Raw genomic sequence first — 12,505 nt, forward strand, 5'->3', positions numbered from 1 at the left:
AGGGGCTAGGGCCAGGCCGACCACCCTTAGGAGGTTTAGGTTTGGTCGACTTCCTTATAGGTCCTGGACCTATCCATTTTTGTTCATCAGTCTTTTTTCAATACTTTATCGTTTTTCCATGACTTATGATGCCCACATGCCGCTTTCTCATTTGTCACACCATCTCTTGAATTTTGAGGGATAACAGTTATGAATAATTTTGTCTTTTTAAAAAAAAAAAGTATTATACACATTCATATATTTTTACATAAAATTTCAAAAACTAAAAATTTTGTGAAAAAAGGAAATAATAAGGAATTAATTAATACTACTTATAAAACTTTAAGACTATACTATTAGTTTTTTTTTCTTAAAGACTGAATTACTAAACAAAGTAAACACATAGGAGTATTTATGCTAAAATTTCTAATTTATATACAAATTATTACAAGCTGAATTATTCATCCTTAACCGTCAATTATTTTACTTACAAGAAATTTATTTGTAAAGGTTCTATAAGAGTACTCTCACAAGTGAGTTAGGGGAGGTACTGCTATATTTCTTGTTCACTGAATTTATGTTTAAATTTAAGGTGAACTATCCCTCATATTTGGAAAATTAAAAAAAGTAGAAGAGGTTCACAAAAGACACATGCCCCCATATATTATTAAATATTGATTCTGCTTAATCATTCTTATAACATCAGAGCGTTTCCTTAAAAAGAGTTTCGATAAATATGGATTATTGTATTACACATAAGACCCCAAAAAAGAAAACAATATAGTACATGTTATATTATTGGTTTGTGTTAATAAATTACAAAATAAAAACTCAGCTGGTTGGTAAGAGCATCAAATGTAGAAACAGCCAAGCAAAATCCAAATGCCAGTACCCAATTCAATAATGATCATTGAATATATGACCTCAACTACATCGTTAATGTATTATGTACCCTTAATTTGAATTATGTAAAGCAAAGTAACAAATTATAATGAGCAATAAAACTGTGATACGGTGAAATCGTTGATGAAATCCATTAAAAGAAATGGTGGTTGTGTTTGGTTCATAAACATTTTTTTGCTTCATAAGAACACGAATAAAATGTAACATCATTGATGGGGCTTCGTGAGCTTATTATACAATAGGGTAAGGTCACATCGAGACTAATGCACCAGAAGGATTTGATTTAGACCCCAACGGAAGCATACAAGAATGGCATATTGCCAAGTCAAAATAGCCAACTGGGGAAGATATTGAAAGGGTTTTAGTTTAATGAGTGTGTCAAACGCCGCCCCCCTTCCCTTCCCAACTTACAAAAATATATATATATATATATTTTTTTTCTGTGGCAACAAAAATATTAATTATTTTAATTAGCCTAAATGGACAAATTTCTCTCGTTTGAATTATTTGACATTTCTTTTTCTTTAAATGAATACAGCCCAGGGCAAATTTGGTAATAAAATCCAAATTTAAAACCACGCGCCGAGAGTGAGTTCCAGGTTTATTTTACATTATTATTTACCCACTGCACCTTTCTCCTCTTCCCCTACTCCTATATATACACAAATATCTTTGAGCTCTTTCATTTGTATATGATCCTCTCTCGAGTTGAACCCCGAGTCACTCAGTAATTTGAGGGAGGAAAATAAAAAGAAATAAACCGAGTCTCGAAACCCCAAAATCTTCCGAATCGAAACGTTTCACCGAAGAAGACAAGGGTTTCAATGAGTTCGGCGCTTACTTTCAGGGGTCATGAGACCCAACCGGTGGCCGATACCTACTCGCCCAAGCCCCCCAAGCCATGGTTAGCCGTGACCCGTCCGATTCGCTACATCCTCCGCGAACAAAGGTTGATATTCGTCCTCATCGGCATTGCTATCGCGACTCTGGGGTTCACATTACTCCCGTCCAACCAAGCTCCCCAAAGGTATAGCTCCGCGATCTTTGATTCGTTCCCGGCCGAGCTCGAATCGAGCCACTTGAGTCATCGCCCGGTGTACAACGAGCGCCGTTTCGGGATTCAGAGCTGGAATTCCGGCGGGAAGATTCCGTTGGGCCTGAAGAGAAAGGGGAAACGGATCGTGGTCACCGGTGGAGCAGGTTTCGTCGGGTCGCACCTGGTGGACCGTCTGATGGAGCGTGGTGACAGCGTGATTGTCGTTGATAATTTTTTCACAGGAAGGAAAGAGAACGTGATGCACCATTTCGGGAACCCCAGATTCGAGCTGATCCGACACGACGTCGTTGAGCCACTTCTCCTCGAGGTTGACCAGATCTATCACCTGGCTTGCCCGGCCTCCCCTGTCCATTACAAGTTCAACCCCGTCAAGACTATTATATCCTTTTGCACATTTAATCATATCAATATTTTCATATTTCTGTTTAAATTCAAATCTGTTTCTCTGAGATTCGGAAATGGCTTTTTTTTTCCTTTCTTTTTTATTTGGAAAATCCTTAATTCTTGTTTTCACAAGACTAATGTGGTGGGTACTCTGAATATGCTCGGGTTAGCGAAGCGGGTGGGTGCCAGGTTTCTGCTAACGAGCACCAGTGAGGTATACGGTGATCCTCTACAACACCCTCAGGTTGAAACTTACTGGGGAAACGTCAATCCCATTGGTCAGTTTCGTCTCTTTCTCTCCATTTTTTTTTAATTTTAAACTACGGGGGATAGAATTAGTTACTCTAAGGGCGGCCACGGCGCACGTTAGTATTTGAGTACCTTTTCCTGTTTACCTGCGTCTGGGAAGCCCCCGTGATGTTTTAGTGGTTCAAACGGGGTTTACGGGGGGAGCTTCGTCTTTCTCCGGCGGGTCGGTCCTCGGGGACCCACACGGCCAAACTCTTTTAGATCCGGTCGGATTTTTAACACTCAACGTGTAGAACCGTGATTGACGGGGTCCACTTATCGGACGGTTTAAACGCACTTAGGCAGGGTAAAAAAGGAAAAGGAAAATATCTGGGCTTAAAAGTACGGAAAAGGGGTGGGTATTTATGTAATTTTAGTTGGTAGAACTAACAGACAGACAGGTGCTCGTCGGTTAACTGACAGAGTTTGTGTATGTTTGACAGGTGTCCGAAGTTGTTACGATGAGGGCAAACGTACGGCCGAAACGTTGACCATGGACTATCACAGAGGCGCTGAAGTTGAAGTTAGTTTTAGTTAATATTTTGTTTTATGATATGAATTTATACATGGGCTCAGTTTGTGTAGTAGTGCTTTTAACTTTTATGTGTAGTAATAAAAACTCACTTTTGAGAAATAATTATTTTAACATTTCCAAAAAAAAAAATTAATTATTTAATTAATTAAACAAAAAGTGAGTTATTTTACTGACCATGTAACTGGGAAATGCAAATTCAATACTACAAATTGTGCTATGTGCACTCCACACTTTCACGTGAATGTAAAAAAGTTTTTCTTTTGGTAAGAAGAAATAAATATTTACTTTTCCTTTTGGTGCAGGTTAGGATTGCCAGGATCTTTAACACGTATGGACCTAGAATGTGCATTGATGATGGTCGTGTTGTTAGTAATTTTGTTGCCCAGGTATATTATTATTAATCTTATATGCGTGTTTTCTATTTAAATGAGGAACAAAAGGAGTGCTTAACATATTTTAATGCTTTATCAACCGTTAATTATTGGTGCCTTTGCAGGCTTTGAGGAAGGAGCCTATGACTGTTTATGGTGATGGAAAGCAAACAAGGAGTTTCCAATATGTTTCTGATCTGGCAAGTTACACAACTTTACGTGTCTTTCTTTCTTTTTCTATTTCTGCTGTTTGGTGCCCGGCCAGGTCCTCAATTGCTTTTAATATATATTTTTTCCCAACCCAGTTTGATTTTTTTATATCATGTTTGGTTTTTGATAAGATTAATGAATTGTAAAAAACGCCTCTAGTTTGAAGAATAAGATTGCTATTGGCTACTAGTGGTGAATTGAACCGCAAGTTTGATACTCTCTTGAGGTTCTGACACCATATTTCATAATATTTCTTCCATGTGCATGGCACATTACAACCTGCGCCAGTTTTTAAACCTGCATTGTCGTAAATCTATTCCTCTAGAGTTATTACAGAGATGTATATTCCACGTGAGTATAGAGCCAAAACCAATTAGGCACAGGTGGCCCTGGTATATTTAATGTCCCTTAGGTTGATAGATGCCACGTTTTGGTTTGCATTAAAAGTTATTATCCAATGGTAGTAAATAGATGTCTTTTTCAATAACTGACTTCTTTTTTTCTCCCTCTAGAAAATAAACCTGGGTTAATTTCTAATTTAGTGCTGAAAGTAATTGGTCCTTTAATGCGATTGATGATGAGCACCAGATGGCTTCTGATTACTGGGATGTTGTAGAGAATAGGACTGGCCAAGCAGAGACAATTGAGAAAGTGATTCCACTTGTCTTCTTTCTGTAATTGCCTATGGAAGAAATTTACCCAGCAATGTTTATTTTTCTGTCTTAGTTATATTGCAAGCTCATAATTTTAAAATGTGTCATTATAGGTGGAAGGTCTTATGCGCCTCATGGAAGGAGAACATGTAGGACCTTTCAATCTGGGAAACCCGGGTGAATTTACCATGCTTGAACTTGCCAAGGTAAGTGCATTACTTGACCAGGTCTCGTCATTTGGCTTTTTGCACTTTCTTTAGTTGGTGATAAATCTTCCATTTTCATCAGTGATGCATATTTATTATATAAATTCATCAAGCAAGTTAATCTCTCATTATAATAATATTGGTTGACGGTGTCAGATCCAACAACGATAGATATAGTCAAATGGCAAAGAGTATTGTGTTCTTAATTTTTTATTCAATACGACAGCTTGTATACAAGGCACGTAGTGCTACACTATCTCGACTACTAGATAAGCCTCTTTTTTTGGCATCTAATGAGAAGCATTGGTGCAAGATCTGTTTAAGACGAAGAATAACATTGACTTTCGTAGTTTTAATTATCAATAAAACTATTAGTTTTTTTTTTCATCTACTTAGACATACCTGTCATGGACTTTCCGACAACTTATATATCCTGAAATCTGAATAGCACGTTCTATGTTCATCGTCTCAGGTTGTCCAGGAAACCATTGACCCAGATGCAAAGATCGAGCACAGGCCCAACACAGAGGATGACCCCCACAAAAGGAAACCGGACATTACCAAGGCTAAAGAACAATTGGGCTGGGAACCAAAGGTGTCCCTTCGCAAGGGCCTTCCTCTTATGGTCAAAGACTTCCGTCAACGCATTTTTGGTGACCACAAGGAAGGTGGTTCATCCACAACAGCTTAATCCCCAAGTTTGAGGGAAATTTATACTTGGAAGTGGTACCCGGGAAAGAAATTTGTTCACTTACTAGAAAAAGAGTACTCCTAGCTTTTCCCTACTTCCAAACGATACAGTAACAGCAGAAGAGGTAGCACAGCTATATTCGTTCTCTTTCGGAATAGATCCTCTTAGGTGGTCCACTTGGCATTTGTTTTATGTCTATCTTTGTAACCTTGTCTCAGTTATCCTCTTTAAGCTTCAATAGACGATGAGCTTTCTGATTTTTAAAATTCCTTGTTATGGTATTTAGCTTGCACATTCTTCCTACTGTATAGCGACTCTGGCTTTTGAACAAAGATGGGGGATAAAAGTTGAGCTTCAAGCCCAACTAACAGAATGAAAGAACATTGTTTACTTCAGTAGTAGTTAATAAGTCTGTGAGGGATTGAATCGAAAACGAAAATACAAAAACAAAGTTATTACATGGTTCTCAATTGACTCGTTTTCCTATTATTTTCTTTTTTTCTAGAAAGGGCTTATCTTAATTTGACTGTAGTGCCCAAATCCAAATAAATCTGTAGCCTTTGGAAGTATTGAACTTTTTTGTTTTAAAGTTCCCACCCACCTACGCAATCTGCCACTCCATTTGAGTGAAACATATATGCTAACCTGGCTAAGTGTTTGTTCAACTTTAGGTTTAGTTCAATTTACTCTGTTATTTTCTCAAAGATTGGATGAAGCTCGAATATATTACACATAAACTAGCTCGAACCGAACGAAACTTCTACATATATCCAATCTAAAAGACCCAATTTCTTATTTTACTTTCTCTCCCATTTTCCATTGGGAAGACAATTTAAGTCCAGTATATCTAACGCACGTATACTGATTATAGAGCAGGGTTTACTATACTCAATACAACAAGAGCTACATAGAGGAGTGATGCTGCAAGCGGCGGCCTTTCAATCCACACAAATAGCTTCCGGGTGAATGCGTCCGCGGCTTTCTGCTCACTTTCTCTGGCAACGCAGCGGCTGTGGTTGCGAACCTCACGACGCCATGGTTGAGCGCGGGAATAGGATGGTGAATGCTAGTGATATGATCTCGTTCGTTGGTGTGCTTACCGAGCCAGGTAATGATGTCAGCGAACACAATCTCGACGTTCTCATCGGGCTCGCCGGACGTCAAACCGTGCCACATTCCAGGGTACAACTTCATGGTCTTGTCTAAGCTGCTAGCCTTCTCATACAATGCTCTGCTCACTTCCGGGTCTGTTACCGTGTCTGCCTCCCCATGTAAAACGAAGAATGGCATCATTACCTGCAATGGGGAAAAAAAGAGAGTTAATACTACATATTCCAATCTAATAATAGCGCTTAAACGATGTTGTTTAACAACTTCCCGTAACATGGATTAAAATGTGGATTATACCTCGTGTAAACTATCTTCAAGGCTCATACTCGTTCTGAGCATTTCTAGGGCTGTTTTCAGCCTAGGCTTGTCTTGGTAGATGAGTTTGTTGCTCCTTATCTGCACTAATTAACCAATAATAGTTTGAGTAAGGAAGAAGTGTTGACTAAAGGTACGTAGTAATGATGTTGTTAATATGTTTCAGCGAATTTAACCTCTTCACGCTTGATAGGGTCCTTGAAAGCTGAATCAATTACGTCCTTAGTGGGAACTATCTTCCATTTTGGTATAATCTCTTCCACCTTAGTCAGTACATTCACCACCAAAGGATGTGGCTTCACTTTCTCCGATATCTAACAACAAACGAACACAATCCAAATTTTAAAGTTAAACCCACAACGACATTCGCATTAAACCGAAATATTTTTCTACAAAAAGCATTGGCTACTAAAGGTGTATTTTCTTGATATTTATTCAATAGAGTATAATAAAGTAAACTAGCCCAAACTCGTGAAGACTAACTAGAATGTGCTGTTACCTTACACATGGGAGCAACAAGCACAGCACCATTCCAAAAAGAAGTATCCTTCTTGTGAAGTAAAAGGGCCACAGCTCCTCCCATGGACTCACCGTACAAGAACCTACCCTTGTCCCTGTATTCTTCCGTTGCTGCAAGCCACGTCATCATTCAATATTTTTTTTTCTTAAAGATCTTTTATAATGTTGACTTAACCCAAAAAATCAAATAAAATAATAGTGGAAATTTGTTTGGTAGGGTTTTCAAAAGAGTCTTACCGGTTGTGTTCTTAATGTGTAAACAGTTTTCGGCACGATTTTTTTATGACCATATATATTATAGTTATTTAGAGTATTTTGCAAATTTTAAAAAATTCTAAATAATTTACAGTGCCGAAAACTAAGTTCATACATGATATTTTCCACGCGCATACAAAAATTAGTCATACGTGCAACAACCTGTTTTTATACTATTTTTCGGCACTGTAAATTATTCGGAATTTTCTGAAAATTTGCAGGATGCTCTAAATAACTACAATATATATAGTCACAAAAAAATTATGTACTATTCACAAGTTGAGAACACAAAAATACCCTACCGGTAGGGCTCCTTTTGAAGTACCAACCGTAAAATTATACCATACTCATACAGGCACATACCACAAATTGATTTGAAAAAATCATTGCAATCGTCAATGATGTTGTCAAACTTCTTGATGTAACACCTGGCCCCTCTCGACCGTCCGTGACCCTCATAATCGATACCAAACACTGCAAATCCCGCACAAGCGAGTTTGATCCCACAACCTGTAATATAATTAAATAATTTCATTACCTAATTTTAAAATAAAAATCATTGCCTTAATTTATCATTGTACCAACTAAAACTAACTCGATCAACTAACAGCTCAACAACTAAGGCTTTCCGGTTGCTTAAGTAGAGAGTATTTTGGTTTTGTTACTTTTATTAGTTGATGCTTTTGGTCAACCCAAACCAAACCCAGCAAACACATTTTTTCCTATCTCAGAAAATGGTCCACATATAATGACAGTTCTATTATTGTTCACTAAGAAGTATAGGCCCCTGTGACAAATACATTTGAAAACGAAACCAGTGGGCAGTTGGCCTATGAGGACAGATCGAACCAGGCAAAAATATTAGATCAACTAATCGAAATCAAGATTGTATCTCACATATTTTTAATGTTTGGATATTTTGAGGATATGTATTTTAATTACGTATCTTGTGTGTGTATATGTCATTATCAACTTGTATTGAAAGACTTTAGACTATCACCTATTCAAATTTAGTAAAAAAAATGAATTAATACTATATTTATTTTAATATTTGTAATTGTGTTCCAATATGTAAATTAATAATTCATTTAGTATTTATTGACAACATACAAAATTTAATTTTTTTTATTATCTAAATTATGTACTTAAGGAAATTTATCATTAAAAAATAAAATAAAAAATGATATATACTTTGCCAATTACTAAATTATAATAATAAATGACAATACGGTAAATAAAATTGTAGCATTTATTGAAGTAACAATATTGACTTGTTGTAGATGTGCTTATTAAAATTAATAAAGGCAGATAGAGCAGTTGTTACAATCACTAAGGCTATCCGATTGCTAAGTGATTGCACCATATCATAAAATTAATTTGAAAAAGATAAAGTATGAGACGACTAGAGTGTATATGATAATTCTCTGTGAGGTCACTTTTCAGAAGTAGATAAAGCATAATATATATACAAATATATTATAATTTTTCTATTGGGTTTTACTTTAAGCTTTATCGGTAGGGCTCTCAGTGTTCTTGACCTGTGAACAGTTTTCAATGCGATTTTTTTATGAATGTGTATATTGTAGCTATTTAGAGTATCCTGCAAATTTTAGAATATTCTGAATAGTTTAGAGTACTGAAAACTAGGTTCAAATATGTTGTTTTCCACGTGCATAAAAAATAAAATAGTTACGCGTGCAACAACATGTTCAAATTTAGTTTTCGGTACTATAAACTATTCGAAATTTTATGAAAATTTGTAAGATACTTTAAATAGCTACAATATATATGGTCATAAAAAAAATCGCACAAGAAACTATTCACGAGTTGAGAACACTGAAAGCCCTACCGATAGGGCTTAAAATGAAGTCCTATTAGAGAATTCCCCTACAATTATATTCATATATAATGAAGAGGAGGAACAATATCCCAGAAAAGAAGTCAACTTTATCTTCTCTAATATGTTCAAATGTGAATACCCAGCCTTATTCATTGTTTTTGTAAAATTTGCTATAAGCCAAAAATCTTCTCTTGTAATCTTGTCTGATTAGCAAAGATACAAACCTTGAATTCTATTATTAAAGCTAAATTTATATAAATATGTATTATTCCATGATATTTAGAAGGATGGAAGCTGTGGTTGAAACTTGAAAGAAATGTGGAATAATAAAGAAGAGGCTTGCATTAAAAATTTAAAAGAAAGAGGAGCTGGGGCTGGATCGAATTCTTCAAGGCTACATCAATAAATGAACCCTTGTCAAATCATAGGTACATTGTGGCCGTAGAAAAGTAAACGAAAATAATGGAGAGTTCACCTAACTAAACACATTTGGCGAACCCATATAACAAATGGTCAAGTGTAATAAAAAAGGGAACCAAGGTATTAGCTTTGGTTATTTAGAATCACAAGGAGCTTGTGAGCGACTGTACGAACGTATATACAGTAATGAAGTCTCTAGTGTTATTTTGTAATTAATTTATAGATTTTTTGTTTTATAGGTATGGTGTATGTGGGTTGAAGTTGATATATAAAAATGGAAAACCAAGACAGAAAAAGTTGTTGAAAAAGAAATATATGATAATGCAAGAGTACGACTGACCCATCTTTGTTTTGATACCATTATGCACAATCACATATATGAAGATAGGAAATAAGATGAGCAAAACTTGGATCTAAGGTCCACCTATGTATGTATTTGTTGTAGCATACAATTGATAATAATGTATTCATTGTGTATATATCATGTTAATTAATCCCTCTGGCACTAGTAGTGTATCCAAAAGAAGAAAATGCAACTTTAAAAAAGATTTAAGACCATCTAGTAAAATTTAGATGGAATAAGTAAGAAGAGGGAGGAGAAGAAATATAGTATTGTCTTCAAAAAAAGAAAGAGAACACATGGAAAAAAGTGAAGTGAAAGAAGAAACTAAGTCATTAAATAAGGTGTATTTATTACCTCTCATGAATCCACTGCACTCCATGCCGTAACCTGCAAAGTGCAAACCCACCCTGAATGCTTGCTCAACAACCTTACCTAAGACAGAGAGAGAGAGAGAGAGAGAGAAAGACAGATACCGTGACAGAGAAAAACAAGAGCTTTTGGAGATGAAAAAGGTAACCATCTGCAAGTGAAGAGCTGTACTCCTCTTGAGTTCCTAATGTAATCCTTCTCCCCATGAAAAAACCCCATTAGGAAACCACAAAAATAACAACATGGATGATCATATATATACATATATATATATATATATTGTGTAGCAGAACAATAAAAATACCAAAAAAAAAAACATTAAATTAATAGAATAACTTACTTCTTGGTATTCAACCTCTATGTTCATCTTTCTAATATAATGGGAAAAGAGTAAGAAAATAAGAAGAAGAAAACAGAGAAACCGGACAAGGAAAGGAGTAGTGGGTGGGAAGATATCTAACTAGCTAAGGAAAGAGAATGATCTCTCACAGGCGATACTGAGTTACTTTAACATGGACCGTTTTGTTGGGGCAAATATGAGAGCAGACACAGAGATCACTGTTCAGAAAAGAAAGAAAGAAAGGATTCAGAGAGAGAGAGAGAGAGAGAGGAATTATATGTTTAATGGGTTGGGATTTGGGAAGTTGGGATTGAAAAGCCAGAAAACAAAAGTAAGGAGATGATGAAGATGCTCAAATGGAAAGGTGCCCATACCAATATGATATGATATAGCAGAAAAACAGAGGAGGGCAGAGTTGTTATTGTTGTTATATTCTGATTTCTAATCTTCTTCTGAGTTGTGTCCTCACCGCTCCATTCCTCTAGCTCCACCTCACAATTCCCGATATATATGGTTTCCCTACCTTCTTTTTTTTTTTTTTTCCTTTTTTCTTCTCAAGTCACATACAATTCAAATATAAAGAAAAATACATTATATGTACTTGACTCGTGTGCCATTATATTATATACTTTCTTCGCATCACATATACCAGCTCTCCTCGGCTAGTAAATACAATATTTATATATCATTATTATTTTTAATAATAAGGATGTATGTACAGTACGGATGTACCACGCCTTATTTTAACCTTTGACACAAAGTAAGGGACGTAATTGATTCACACTTGCCACTTCAAAGTAAGCTTTGTTTTATATGGATATGTATACATAAAGAATTTATATGAAAAATTATATTTATTATTACTTTAGTTTCAACAAATACTATTGATTTTTGTATCAGACTAAGTCTATTTTTACCTTATGGTTGTGCCGATGGTTATATTTATTGGTAGTCTGGAACGTCTCAATTTTATTTTTTAATGATTGTGTTCTTTGTAATCATAGTAATTTTTTTATGAATTTTTAAGAAATTATAAATAATTTATGGTACCCAAATTATGATTCAAAATGTTTTTTTTTCTATGTGTATAAAATATTAGTCACACAGATAATAAAATGTTTAAACTCTAATTTTAGCATCATAAATTATTCAAAATTTATTAAAAAATTAACAAAACCCTGCTAAGACTATAATAAACACAATTGCTTGTTAGTTAATTAATTAAAGATTAGATTTATATATATTAAGTGAGACCGTGAGCGATGATTGTTTAGGACGTTATAAGGTCTATAACAATAACTTTTTTATTGGTACATTTTAACTTCATAAAGAACAAACTAAATATCACAGATATCACTTTTCAGAAAATAAAAAAATACAAAACTGCTACCACACAACAAAATCTTCGCATTTTCTCATACTAACATCACATCATGCCAAGAACAAGAAAAGAACGAGAAAATACATAACAGACACAGCTGATTAACCAACTAATAATTAACTAAAGTGTATTACTTAACATTGTTAAATTTGATTTATGAAGCAATATCGTGATAATATTACTTGTAAGGGATTTCTCTATACTTGTTGCACAATAAAATAGTTATTGTTGTTTGTTACTGATTATCCTAATATATCTTTACATAGATTGTTGTTGGAGAATTTGTGTTAACAACACCACTAGGAGCACTTAAATAAAATAATGATTACTAGAGTA

General features: G+C 35.1%; 2 protein-coding genes across 2 annotated transcripts; one reads left to right on the forward strand and one right to left on the reverse strand.

Moving 5' to 3' along the window:
* The first annotated feature begins 1,556 nt into the window (after positions 1-1,556).
* On the forward strand, positions 1,557-5,747 carry LOC133795375 (UDP-glucuronic acid decarboxylase 2-like). The gene is made up of 7 exons (XM_062232827.1): positions 1,557-2,323; positions 2,459-2,601; positions 3,055-3,134; positions 3,449-3,532; positions 3,643-3,717; positions 4,494-4,586; positions 5,059-5,747. Exons 1-7 carry the CDS (start codon positions 1,707-1,709, stop codon positions 5,275-5,277), a joined length of 1,311 nt encoding a protein of 436 aa, XP_062088811.1. The 5' UTR covers positions 1,557-1,706; the 3' UTR covers positions 5,278-5,747.
* A 202-nt stretch (positions 5,748-5,949) lies between these two features.
* Positions 5,950-11,373, reverse strand: LOC133795379 (caffeoylshikimate esterase-like). The gene is made up of 8 exons (XM_062232831.1): positions 10,789-11,373; positions 10,553-10,643; positions 10,434-10,466; positions 7,840-7,986; positions 7,202-7,332; positions 6,879-7,016; positions 6,685-6,783; positions 5,950-6,573 (listed from the first exon to the last, which is right to left on the reverse strand). The coding sequence occupies exons 1-8, from the start codon at positions 10,813-10,815 to the stop codon at positions 6,181-6,183; spliced, it is 1,059 nt and encodes a 352-aa protein (XP_062088815.1). The 5' UTR covers positions 10,816-11,373; the 3' UTR covers positions 5,950-6,180.
* Between the last annotated feature and the right edge of the window lie 1,132 nt (positions 11,374-12,505).

Source organism: Humulus lupulus, chromosome 1 (assembly GCF_963169125.1).
Source record: "Humulus lupulus chromosome 1, drHumLupu1.1, whole genome shotgun sequence".
NCBI lineage: Eukaryota > Viridiplantae > Streptophyta > Magnoliopsida > Rosales > Cannabaceae > Humulus > Humulus lupulus.